Source organism: Hippichthys cyanospilos, chromosome 2 (assembly GCF_059441005.1).
Source record: "Hippichthys cyanospilos isolate Australia breed blue-spotted pipefish chromosome 2, RoL_Hcya_1.0, whole genome shotgun sequence".
Lineage (NCBI taxonomy): Eukaryota > Metazoa > Chordata > Actinopteri > Syngnathiformes > Syngnathidae > Hippichthys > Hippichthys cyanospilos.
Window position 1 is genome coordinate 35,495,509 of NC_142370.1, and position 13,262 is coordinate 35,508,770.

Sequence of the window (13,262 nt, forward strand, 5' to 3'; positions counted from 1 at the left end):
TCGCTGCCCTGTCTCGTTTCCGCCGCCCCATAACGGCAGCAATAAGTTACTTGACATGCATGTAGAAATGCCTCTAAAAGTACCGTCATCAGCATGTGTTTTAACTGGACAACCATGATCTATGCAACCACTAAAGTCAGTGGTAGTTGTAAAAGTCACCCCATTTGAAGTAAATGAAGAAAGGGGGACTTGTACTCTGACAAATCCGCCGATGATGTGTTATCCTGCAGAAATCAGCGACGAGGGAGGACAAGGCTACTGTCAGGGAGGATTCAGTGCAGACTTCACCAGCGTAAGCACCCCTGAGCCACCTCTTGTCCACTTTCTCAATCAGGGTAGTAAGACCCATTTTTATTTCTTTCGGAATTCTTCCAGGACGGCCGAGTGGTGCTGGGTGGGCCGGGGAGCTACTTCTGGCAGGGTACGCCTGACGCCTCACCCAACACAATGCCGCTTTCTTTGTTAGATAGTCGCTGTGAATATGTGGCCGTCCCTTAGGTCAGGTGATCTCAGCGGATAAAGAAGACATTATCAAGGCCTACTACCCGGGCTACTTTATGCAGTCGGTGGATGGTCAGATCCAGACAAAACAGGTCCAGGCCAAACATGATGACAGCTACCAAGGTAAAACTCCGTTTTCCATCCCAGCCTCCTTTAATAGTCTTCCGTGAAATGTCACTTTTTTTTTTTTTTTTTGGAACGCAGGTTACTCTGTGGCTGTGGGCGAGTTCAGCGGAGATCAAGTGGAAGGTAAATTCAAGTCAATAGTTAGCGCATGAAAGGCAACGGCGCCAGACGAGAGAGAGCGTGAAGCCAGGTCGGCCGTATAGCGTTTGAGGATTTGGTGTCTGAGACTGCTCCGTGTCTTCCTTGTGTAAATCTCCACTTTATTTCCCCCAGACTTTGTGGCCGGCGTTCCAAAAGGAGTCATGCTTTATGGTTTGGTAAGAAAGATCCGGATTTTGAGAGCGACGCTGTAAAATACAAATGGGGGACGTGTCACCGCTGCGTTGCAGGTGTCCATCCTGAACGGAACCGACTTGAAGACCATGGTCAACTACACGGGCGAGCAGGTGAGGCGCACCGCCCGCGCCCAGTCCGAGTTCACGTCTATCTTTGACGTCCGCGAGTGAAAGAATGGGGCCGGTAAAAGCCGGTTTGGTGAAACCGCAAGCTTCACCTTTTTTGTTGTTTCGGTGAAGCTCAGTCGTTTACTGAAAAGTGCAACGTCAATCCAAAAAATAGAAAAGCCATGAAAAGTTGCAGAGCCCGAGTGCGAATTTCATGACATCTCTGCCAAACGATTGCATTTTCCGTCTCCAGATGGGATCGTATTTTGGCTACGCAGTCGCCACCGCTGACGTCAACGGCGACGGGTGAGTTTTCCCCCACCTGCAAAGAAGCGCGGGAACGCGACTGAACGCCCACGCCTCGGGCGTCAAAGTGTCTGAACGCTTAGCGTCGGTCTTTTTTGGCTCGGCAGGATGGCGGACCTGCTGGTGGGCGCCCCCATGTTCATGACGCGAGGCTCCGACGGGCGCCTGGAAGAAATGGGCCGAGTTTACGTGTACCTGCAACGCGCCCCCTTGAGCCTGGAGCTCAGCCCGCTTCATCTGACCGGCACGCAGGTGTTTGGCAGATTTGGCAGCACCGTCGCACCGTTGGGAGATCTCAACCAGGATGGATTCAACGGTCTGTCTTCTAATAGGTTTTGGAGTTACACTGTTTTCTTGTGTATTGGGCTCAACGGGGGCTGAAAAAAGTTCTCTTGATTACATTAAAAGACCGTTTAGAAAATCCGGAGTTCAAAAGAACATCATTAGGATTCAATGAAATATTACAGTAAACTTAAAGCTTTATAATGAAATTGCAACTAAAAACCTTCAAATATGTTGTTTTTTTGGTTTATAAACAGTTTCTGGATTCATTTTGTCAAATCGCGCTTCTTTTACGAAAACTTGCGTTTTATGCGCTTTGTCCCTTGGCTTCAAAATTGGAACGCATATAGCATTTCAAACGGTTTGTCATAAAAAATGGAATCGTCAAAAGCACCTTCACTTGTGGCTGAACAAGGCCGAGTATTAACAGGCTGTCAGACTGCTTTCTGTATACATGCTAGCTGTCTGCCGAGCAAATGGGCTTGACCCCCTCCCCCCAACAATCCCTCCCTTGACAGATGTGGCTGTGAGCTGTCCCTTTGGTGGGGAGGAGCAGCAGGGCTTGGTCTACATCTACAACGGGTTCCACCAGGGCCTCAGCGAAAAGCCTTCTCAGGTCATCACAGGCCAATGGGCCGCAGGCTCTATCCCCGCCAGTTTCGGCTTCGCGCTCAGAGGGGCCAAGGACCTCGATAGGAACGGTTACCCAGGTGCGCGACCTTTAAAAAGCGGACTTATTTAGCGTCCGCACGTCGTCTTATCGTTTTCTCCTCATCTTCTCAGATCTTATTGTTGGTGCCTTTGGCGTCGATAAGGCAGTGCTCTACAGGTATGTTCTTAAAACGATTGTGTTTTCTTGTCTGTTTAAGTTCTATAAAGTGCATCTCGTTTTTCCGCCCTCCTCATCCGAATCCAGCATTCTGATTATTATTAGGCCCATTGGCCCACAAAGTCGGAATTTTTCCATCCTCCGGTTGGTCAGAGCAAGCCAAGAATGACTAGCAAAAACATTTGCCGCAATAGGAGCACGTAACTATGCTGACACACTTTTTTTAAGTCTTTTAAATTATTATTTTTTTTAATTTGATACCATCAATGGAAAATGTATCTGTCGGCCACATCAGCCGAGTTTTGACGCACAGATTAGCATTTTTATATCGGCCGTATTCTTACTTTCAATAACGGTACGAGCTAGAGGGGTACATTAGTTAGCAGCAAGTGCCTGTTGCAGCTAACAGCAGCTTGCGTTAGCTGAGGTTGTTACGGCATTATTTAAAAAAAAAAAAAAAGAATCGAGCTCACTGAACCAAAGTCCGAGTCCATCCATGTTCATACACGGGTGTATTACTAAAATGGAGAGGATAAAAGATGTGACGTCTCCATCTGATCCTATTAAGAGCGCACCGATTAGAGAACACGGAAAGGTATGTGATATTTTGAGGAATTACAGTTTGGATTCCTAAGCAAATTGTCACAGTTGCGTTCTTTTACATTGTGTTATTTTCTACAATTGCCAAGTGACGTTGTTTGTATGAAGAGGCGGCCTACATACGGAGCAGAGGCGCTGAGCCTTTGCGGTGTTTTTTTTTTGAAACAGAGCCCGGCCCATCGTCAACAGCAGCGCCTCACTGACCGTTTACCCCACCATGATCAACCCTGAAGAGAAGAACTGCGCCATCGCTAACGGGAACACAAGCGTTTCCGTTTCCTGGTGAGTAACCAGCAAAACCGGCGTAGTGACGTGCGTCGCGTCGACTGCTGGCCCGTCGCGCTTTGTACTTCTAAAGACGCTGCAATATAGCAGATAAACATCCAAGTCAGACGAATTACGTTTCGGTCAGCAAAAAGGGGCGTGGCGCTTCTCCCCCGTCCCACGAGGAAGGCGCCCGGCCTCGGCGTTAACCCGGTGCCACCCTCATGTGAGCCGCCTTTGCGAATTGCGCGTTGAAGCCACATGTTGAATAGCGGCATTGTTGGCCGCGGCGACTTCCCTTCCAGCGGAGAGGAAACAGCCGGCCCGGCGGCGGCTCCGTTTTCAACACGGTTGCCACCGCGCCGGTGTGCGCGCCCCCACTCGACGAAGGAAACTCTTGTGTACACATCTGTCTTGATTACACTGCGGCGTTGCTGTGGCGATGAGGAGTTTACTGAGGGGATAATGGCAAGGAGCGCCAAAGGGGAGGGGCTTCCCCGGCTTTTTTTTCTCTCGCGCTTTCTTTGAATGCCATATTGTCTGGCTGTGGAACACAGCTGGGAAACATCAGGACACGTAGGCTCGCAGTTGCGCCGGAGCCTTCGCGCACAGGAGCTTGTATCGAGATGTTAGCGCTCCTCAATAGAGGGCCTTGTACTTTCTTTCTTCTTCTTGCATAGGGAAAATAAGAGAGGCGTTTACAAGGCAATCGATTCGCATATTAGCTCGTTTGCCAACGATGCAGATAATTGTATGATATTTGAGCTCAGCCACCAATGGATTTTTGCCTCACCGCAGAAGAAAGGCTCACAAAACAGAGAAAGTCTCCCAGTGTCAAGCGTTATCCGAAAAGGCTTTTTTTTCACACCGGGGGGTATTTTTGCACACGCGGGTTTCGTTGTAGAGGAGTTTTCTGATACATAGTCATTGTAATCCTCGTAAATGACATGATATCACTTATTTCGCATTCTAATGAATGTTATTCAAACACAGGTTTGTGGAAAGAATTGGCCTGTTTGGAGTTATGCGGTTATAAAGTCAACCCTCCTCATATGGGGGTTCAAAAGGAGAAAAAAAAACGGTCCCTGAGAAATACGGTACTTGTACTCAAACTGAATTCCAAAAAAGGGCAACGACGTCATTTTGAAGCCACCCACGTTTCCTAATCCAACGATATGATCCAAGCGTCCATTTTCTGCGGTCTGTAAAACGATTGGCCGGGGTCGGGCCCTCGAGACGTCGGCGGTCCATGTCACGGGAGACGACTTCCGCGGCCGACCTTTGGGCGCTCGCCGCCGAAACTCCGGCGCCGGCCGCCCGATTTCACCCTTCTTAACTCTGCTCCTCCTTTTGACACGCATCCGCTTCTCAGCCGCCTCCCGAACATTCCCGGCGTCTTACTCATCATATTTGTTACATGACGGCCAAATGGGAAACATGCAAGGAATGGACTTTTGATTTCCAATTCAACCTCTGTCCAACACAGCGTCAACTTGAGTTTCTGCATATCAGCTGACGGGAAGCATCTTCCGGATGTCCTCGGTGAGACGACGTTCCACATTTTGCGATTGATGTCGCGCGCATCTGCTGACCAGGTGAATGCACGGTGCCTCGAATTTGCAGATTTCCAGGCGGAGGTGCAGCTGGACAGCCAGAAGTTCAAGCAGAAGGCGGCCGTGAAAAGAGCTCTTTTCCTGGACTCCCAGCAGCCTTCGCTGCAGAGGAACATAAGGGTGCGCCGCGGCCAGCGTGTGTGCCACCACGCCAAGATCTACCTAAGGGTGCGTCCTATTTCACAGCCGCGTCGCGGCTACGCTTCTCTACTGCGTCCGCGTATTCATCGGAAATGTTTTCGGACGCAGGAGGAGAAGGACTTCAGGGATAAACTCTCCCCGATCTTGGTGGCGTTGAACTTCAGCCTGGATGGCAAAGCCGCCGCCGACTCGCACGGTCTGCGACCCGTCCTCAACTATCGGTCCCCCGACTTCATCGAGCAGAAGGTGACCGGCTCTTTCGTCCTCCGCGCCGCTTGCGAAAAATAAGTCGCGCTTGGTTCAGACGGTCCGTGCACAGCGTCACAAGCGCCGCACTCCAATTGCGCTCAATGCAGTTTGCGCCATTGAGCAATAGCGTAGGGCCGCATCCAAAGGAGGCGTTTGGAGCGACGGGGCGCGAGACGGCCCATCGCTTTCGAATAACGCGGGAAACAGAACTGTCGCGCGGCCTTTCAGATTTAAAGCGCGCATTTGGAAACAAGGCATAAACATGACAAACTAAAACATCTGAGGAATTCAGAACACGGAATTAATCGAATCTCAGTTCAGTCTGCTAGTGTGTTTTTTTTTTTAAAGCGAGGCGGTAACAGCCTCGATTAACACGCTTAAAGCTGAATGATGAATGGAGAACGTAAACAGGAAACGGAAATACAACGCGGAAGAATAAAAGCACACATTTCAAAAACGATGTACAAGTAAGCAAACGTTACAAATTGAAGCGTTTGAAGCATTCTTAACAGAATAAAGCTCATCTTAATACCCCCGCGTGTGAACGAGGATAGACTCGGATGTCGGTTCAGTCGGTTAGTTTCTTTAATTGAAAACAATACGCTAACAGCCTTGGTTCACAACAACTGCTGGAAGCAAATCTTCTGGCCACTCTGCAAAGAAAGCCATTTGGACGCTTTCCAAAAGACGTTTCTGCATGAACGCGAAGTTACTAATTGTCAGTCCCAGCTGGTGGACCGAATTCCATCCACGGCAATAAAAACGTTTGAACTCTTCGGGGAAGACTTTCCGTCCGATTTGTCGGAACGTGAGCGCGAGTGCTGTTGTCCACGCGTGAGATGTGTGATGTCGAACCTCGCCCTCTCATCTCCTTTCGACGGGCCCGCCCAAACTCGAGGTGCCCTTTCGGTTCAAAGAAGGGGCCTTCCCCAAAGCAGGCGGAGTGCGTGCTGCGCCGCGTGATGTAGTGCCCTCCCGCCACTTTGGCACGTGTAACTTCTCCTCGGCCGGATCGGCGCCGCCGCCTTCCTCGTACGGTACCAAACCTCGCGGGCCTCTCGCAGATGTGCTGCGCTGCCAACAAGGAAGACCTTGAGCTACAGTATCAAACTTCAGTCTGGCCAAGCTCCGCTTTCGGATCATCCTGAAAGGCGGCGTACTCGTGTGTCAATGCGGGGGCGGGAGTAGCGTTGAAGGAATTTCATTTGCTAAACACAGGCGGAGCTTTGTTGCCATAACGCTAATAATAATAGTGGTAGACTGGAGTCTGTGCCTGCTGAAAAAAAGGGTGCTGTTGCGCCTCATTGGGTGTACCCTCCCGCAAAAAAAAAAGAAAATATATTGTTTGGTTGATTTAAAAATAGTTTCAGATTTTTTTCACAAAATAAAAGCGCACCCGCGGTTTATACGTTTTTGAGAAGGCGTTTAGGTGCACCTTATAGTGCGGAAAACACGGTACGCACAAAGATGGTATAATGATATTCTTTTAAACTTTTGCTTCGTCTTGGCATTGATGGAAACGGTCTTTTAAGATCATCTTTTTTCCCCATTGTTCAGAGAGTACTTTCCACAAATCATCGTTATTCTTCTTTCCGACTGTCTATCAAGTTAATCTGATTGATTTGTTTTGACTCCCTGTAGCGCAGCTCCACCTAAGGCAAGCCCAGCCGCTACTGTAGCTTCTATTCTATGTGCCTTATAATGCAGTAACCCCTTATATACGAAAACACTTTTAAAACGGGCTGCACCTTATAATCCGGTGCGCCTGCTAGTGCGGTAATTCCAGCGGGCGCACACTCCGCCAGACCTGCACTTGAGCACCAAAATGGAGCCCTGAGTCTCAAAAGCCACTTTTAGCCTCACCCCTTAACACATTTCGGATGCTCTCATGCCGCATCTATTAACGTGCGTCATTCTGGCATCATTTGCATGACTCTCAGCTGCTGCTCTTGGGAGCTTGAATGTTTGCAACAAGGCCCTCATTGTCCTTGCTGACTTTGACCGACGAAACAAAATGAAACACTCTGGCTTGATTGCGCCCTGCAGACGACACTCGCCTTGAAATACACTGTGAGAGAATGTGTGGTGTCCACGACTCCCTTTGCCTGGAATAAAATCATAATGGCGAGACAGAAGACGTGGACATCCGGACATCCCGACCTGTCAAGACGCTTGGTCAAATTCCAAACTGTCCCACTTGCCAAAAATGCTCTATTTTGATAAACGGCGAAAGTGAACCTACTGAGGATGCGCTGGCCCATAACCAGGTTGAGGTTTTACCGTTGTGTTAAAAAGTCAAGGTTTCAATAACCGCTAAGACTGTCTAGAAGCGGGAATGAGTGCTTTTCTTTTTTGCTTAACCTAACAAAGGCGGCATTTAAACGGAGCAAAATATGATTGGGTGCTTGCTGGCCGCCACTAAAATGATTAAATGGCAATCGCTTTTTTATTCGATTTTTTTAACATGGCATGCATGGAGGATTAGCGGGAGGCCCTTGTCTTAGCCACCTTCGGACCTGGAGGACATGACACATTTGCGCGTCGAAACCAATTAATACGCAGAATTTTGATGACGTTCCCACTTCTGGGAGATGATTCGATAAAGCTTTGCTAATTGAAATCAGGTTATGTCACTGAGTCACCGAGTGCCCTTTTGAGATCTTACAAGATGGCTCTCAAAACATCGCTTCAACAAAGGAAAAGACAAACGTTACTCATCTTAGTCAAACAGACTTGATTTCTTGATCATTTTAAGGCTACATTCAAAGTTATTTTGAAAACACAGTGGTAGCTCTACTTAGGAACGCCTCTTGTTACGAAAAATTCAGGTTACGAAACGGCTCGGCGGAAAAATATTGACTCGAGTAACTGGAGAAAATTCAGGATACGAAAAGCGACGTTGTTGCCGTATAATATGAGACACCAGCGCTCACCCCACCAAGGCTTCAACGTAATACCATATCACAACCCGCCATGTCTACCGCATTTGTTACAGTTTGGGATGCATTTCAATCATTTATCAATAGGCCGGCTTTCCCACAAACGAGACACTAGTTTTTGGCATCGATGTTTAATGTGGTCTGGCACTTTTCATCTTTTCTCATTTCATCCACCTTCCGACCAACAATCTACACCATAGAACCAGCAAACATAAAATTAATATTAGCTACGGCTAGCGTTGTACATATTCACATAAAAGCACAGCGCATGCAACACGTCCCTTTGGGTTGTCACATGTGAAGTGAGTGCTGTTAGCAACGAAACCACTCAGGAAGCACTTTGCATGACCCCAAACTAAATTTAAGTAAACTCACATGCCCCAAATAATCCAAAAATACATATTATTGCTCCCGTGGACATGTAAATAATTCCTGGATCACTGGAAATGTAAAATAAAAATGTACCAATTAAACGTCCGAAAAAGGGTCTCCCCGCACTCATCAACAACACTATACCACCGACAATACTGTGACACCGTAATATTTTTGCTCAAGCTTATTGTACGTTAGGATCCGATACGGTCCCACGCCTACTATGGTGTGCCCCATTATGACTTATTCACCATCACAAACTGGTAAATAGTTGTTGTGAAGCTCCTAGCATCACATGTGTGAGCCACACGTGCGCCCTTAGCGTGGCGGCTTCCTTCTGCGTCCATAATTAGAGCCCGGTGTCAGTGTAATAACAGAGGGGGTGGAGGCCAGCGCCTTGCTCTCTCTAATCTCCTCCTCCTATTTATTATCCTCATCATCAGCAACATGGTGACACCGACACTAGCAGCCTGATGCAATTTAGCTTGCCGCATGTACCGCCTTAAGTTCGCAGCGGGGCTTTTTGTTCTTTTCGTGCCTTAACAGCACCATTCCCTTTTATTTGATTCTTTTCTAAAGGGGCCGTAACATGAAAAGTCCACTTTTTGGACATTTTAACCCTGTTCAAAAGTTGATTCCTCACCTCAGACGCTCCCAAAGTATTAGTCTCCTGAGCAGATGAAAATGAGGAAACGAAATGAAAAGTTTGCTTAACTTTTCATTTATCAGCGCGTCCATCTCACAGTTCAGGGACCAGAGTTCAAATCCAGTTCACCCCGGCCTTCCTGTATAGAGTTTGCATGTTCTCCCCGAGCCCGCGTGGGTTCTCTCCGGGCCCTTCGGCTTCCTCACACACTCCAAAAACAGTTCGGAGTGTCACCCGCCCACTGCCCAAAGTTAGCTGGGATAGGCGCCAGCATGCCTGCGACCCTTGTGAGGATAAGCAGCTCTAGAATTTGGTTGGCTATATATGCTCCAATTTTGAAGCAATTCTTACGAGGACACGGCGCAAAGCTGCTGGTTTTTGGAAAAGAAAGGGCAATTTTATCAAATGAATCAACAAAACAAGATATTTTAAGATTTTTGGTTTCAACCTGATTCAAAAATTGGAGTTTCACATTTAATTGAGTCATAATTATATTTTAAATGCTTGATTCGTCTTGGCATTGCTCTAAACAGCCTTTCAATGTAATCGAGATTTTTTTTTTCCATTCTTCAGATAGGACTTTCCACAAATGATTGTTATTCATAATTTCAGATTTTCGATGAATTAAATTTGACTTATCTGATTGTTTTGTTGGCATTCCCTTTAGCGCAGCTCTATCTAGTGGATGGATAGCGCAACCCCGGCATCTACTGTTGCTTCTATTCTATGCGCCTTATAATGTGTTGTGCCCTATATATGAAAACGGTTTTAAAATAGGCCGTTCTTTGAAGGTGCGCCTTATAAGCCGATGCACATTATGGGGGGGAAAATTTGTTTGTTTTTTTTTCGTCCCCCAAAATTGCGGTTGATGCACTGTATAAGGTGTTCCAGATTATAAGGCGCAATGTCAGCTTTTGAGAAAATTGAAGGCTTTTCGGAGTGCCTCATAGTGCGTAAAATACGGCACCATCACCTATAAAGGTTCAATTGAATGGCACGGTTTGCATCACAGGCGATTTCCACGCGCCAAGGGAGTCTGCGTTTGAAAGTCGGTCCTAGAAATGCCCGGCTTAAGACTTCATCTACATCTTGGCGAGGCATGCCTCTCAGGTTTCGCCGGGGTGGCGTAGCGTGCGGGGAAAGCGCGGCCGGCCGCAGAGCGCTGTGATGTGGGACGGCGGCGAGATGGGTGAGCTCGCGGCCACATGCTCCGCGCCGCCGCAGCGTATCCTTCCACTCGGATTCAACTCGTGGTTTCCCCCCGCGACGGCGCAAAACATATGCGTGCGGCGCAAAACACGTGCGTGCGGCACAGCTGGCGCGCGCGCGTCTGCTCCTGTCATTAGCCGACTGCCGCCGCAGCCTTGCCGATCGTCCGCCTGTAATGCTATAAATAAAAGAGAAGGGGCCGCCATCCAGGTGTGTCATCAGTCATCGCGCATGTTGCGTCGTGCTACGCTCATCCTCATGTCTGCCTTCAACACCTGTGATTTATTATCCAAGCCACCAGCTTGTTTTTGTTCAACTTTTGGGTTGAAATGAGCGTGTGTGTTTCAGGCTCACATTCTGCTGGATTGCGGGGAAGACAACATCTGCGTCCCCGATTTGAAGCTGGAAGTCCACGGGTGAGCCTTTCATTTCCTCTCGCCTTTCTTGGAATCCGTACGTGATTGATGGGGGAATACCGTACCGCTTTATTCCTCTCAATACAAAGTTGGAACTTTGAAATCTCAATTAAGAAGGCCGTGCCATGAAGCGCGCACGGCATGGCATTGGTTTTCACCCGTTTGGATTTTTTTCTATTCCTTTAAGCGGAGGTCCCCGATCCCCGGCCCGCAGCCGGGTACCGGTCCGTGGAAAGACTGTTACCAAATTGACCAAAATTGATGTTTTGGGACTGATTTACTTTATCCTTTAACCTTTGCCCTTGGTTTGTCTTGATCTCAGTTGCGTGGCGTCGCCTCTGGCCGCTCTTGATATTACATCTTGCATCGAAACGACCAGCATTGATAATTCGGTTACAAACGCTATCGATTTAAATGCTATTATAACCCCCCTCCAAATATAGCGGCAAACCAGGTGAGCCATGATCGGCCGTTAAGCGAGCCTCGAGCGACCGCGACGCCATTTGTAGTCAACGGCTCGGAACGCAACGGCTGTCCTCTCAGATGGATTAAAGGGCTGACTTTTACTGCTTCATCCCGAATCCACAAACGCGCTTTTAATCAGAATGCCGTCTTTAGATTTGCGGGGTCACATTCTGAAGAAAATCTTCGTCTTGACATCCGCTTGACAACTTCTCCGATAATTAATTAAATATGGAGTACATCATCACTCTCAACAAATTTAACCACAAGTCAATCTGGCGACTTGTATTTGTGTTGTTATCGTATTTCTCCGAGTACAAGTGTTGGGCTTGAAAAACGTAAGGCCAGGCTCCCCGGTCAACCGGGGGCGGATTGCGGCGGTAAACGCGGGTCGGGACGTCTGGTCACCCCGCTCCAGAAAGGTCAACCTTCAGCTCGTTGTTCTTTAAAAGCGGGAAGCGCGCGCGTTCCGCGGGTGGGTGCTAAAAGGTCCCTCCCGATGCCGAGGTTGCCGCACGCTGCGCCCAGAAATCTGGTAGCGTTTTCCTCCTCCCTGATACTCCCTTCTCCGCTCTATCATTTTGCATTTGACATTCCTATATTTATCTGCCATCCGCATGTACGGGCGACCCCTTGCATATGGTTAGGGTGCACTGGAAGGGCCGCTCCACGCAAGTGCCGTTAGCGCCTAGCGATATTGGGGCCCGCTCGGGGTCGCTGTGATGGCCGCCATTTTCATCGAATTCCAGCCCAACGCGAGAAAAAAACGCCCACGATTCCGGCGTTGTGTTTAGTGTATTAGGCTGCCAAAGCGCAGCGGCCCGTTGAATGAAGGAGTCCCTCGGGGAGGCTCGGCGGCCGCAGCGGGCCTTGACTCGTTGCTTTCGGGGAAAAAAAGTGCAGCGCGGGTTAGAAGGCCACTACAGCTGACTTACAAGACAAGTGCTGGCCAAGTCTCCCTTTATGACGCAGACGCTAATTACAAGCATGTGCGTGACCCTCGCTATGGAATTCTTCATTGTTCCAGGGAAGTGAAAGAGAGAGCCCTTGTTCTCCACTCTTAATGATCATTTCCTTTTATTCACTCCGCGTTTTACATTTATACACTAGGCCACGCTTCTTGTGATTGCTGGATGGGATCCTTTGCGTTCGGGGGTCTGAACCTTTGGATTTGAGTCGAATATATAATATTGAATATGCAAATTGAGGTGAGGGCACGCGCCGCCACTACACGTCTTTTTGACAGCAATCTTACTCCATACATCAACGGCTAACGTATGCAACCTGAATGTCCAGTTTATTCGTCAATTATTTTATGAAATTGGACTGGCGGGCTTATGACCTGTGCGCCCCACCCAAATGAAAGTTCTCCCGGGTATTTTTCTGTGACGTGCTTTTTCACGCATGCATTATTAGCGCGGTGACGCAATTTGAGCCTAATCGGTGACGGTTTTGATTTTTTTCCCCCTTTTGGTGGGATCCTCAGGGACAGGAAGGAAGCGTACCTGGGCGACGACAACGCCCTGACCTTGACCTTCAACGCCAGGAACGAGGGCGAGGGAGGCGCCTACGAGGCCGAGCTCTACGTGGCGCTGCCGCCCGAGGCCGACTACAGCGGCATCGCCCGCAATAACGAGGTGAGCCCGGCCCGGCCGCGTTCCTCCCCCCGATAAAAGGCGGTCGCTCTCCCGGGAATTTGTTTGGACCCGCTCTGGCTTTTTCCTCCACGTTTGACGCGCAGACTTTGACCCAGCTGACCTGCAGCTACGACACCGAGAACCAGACCCGGTACCTCAGCTGCGATCTGGGAAACCCCATGAAGTCCGGCACCAGCGTAAGTCCAACCGGCCTGTTTACGGCGGTT

General features: G+C 48.8%; 1 protein-coding gene across 1 annotated transcript in view; it reads left to right on the top strand.

The window, feature by feature from the left end:
* Positions 1 to 13,262, top strand: part of itga5 (integrin, alpha 5 (fibronectin receptor, alpha polypeptide)) — a 37,439-nt gene that overhangs the window by 16,721 nt on the left and 7,456 nt on the right. The window contains exons 5-21 of the mRNA XM_088436547.1: positions 231 to 292; positions 376 to 421; positions 499 to 624; positions 706 to 750; positions 901 to 944; positions 1,017 to 1,073; positions 1,324 to 1,376; positions 1,484 to 1,692; positions 2,177 to 2,368; positions 2,442 to 2,487; positions 3,256 to 3,369; positions 4,838 to 4,893; positions 4,975 to 5,132; positions 5,214 to 5,351; positions 10,869 to 10,936; positions 12,885 to 13,035; positions 13,140 to 13,232. Of these exons, the coding sequence (XP_088292673.1) occupies positions 231 to 292; positions 376 to 421; positions 499 to 624; positions 706 to 750; positions 901 to 944; positions 1,017 to 1,073; positions 1,324 to 1,376; positions 1,484 to 1,692; positions 2,177 to 2,368; positions 2,442 to 2,487; positions 3,256 to 3,369; positions 4,838 to 4,893; positions 4,975 to 5,132; positions 5,214 to 5,351; positions 10,869 to 10,936; positions 12,885 to 13,035; positions 13,140 to 13,232 (1,658 nt within the window). The remainder of the gene's footprint in view (positions 1 to 230; positions 293 to 375; positions 422 to 498; positions 625 to 705; positions 751 to 900; positions 945 to 1,016; positions 1,074 to 1,323; positions 1,377 to 1,483; positions 1,693 to 2,176; positions 2,369 to 2,441; positions 2,488 to 3,255; positions 3,370 to 4,837; positions 4,894 to 4,974; positions 5,133 to 5,213; positions 5,352 to 10,868; positions 10,937 to 12,884; positions 13,036 to 13,139; positions 13,233 to 13,262) is intronic.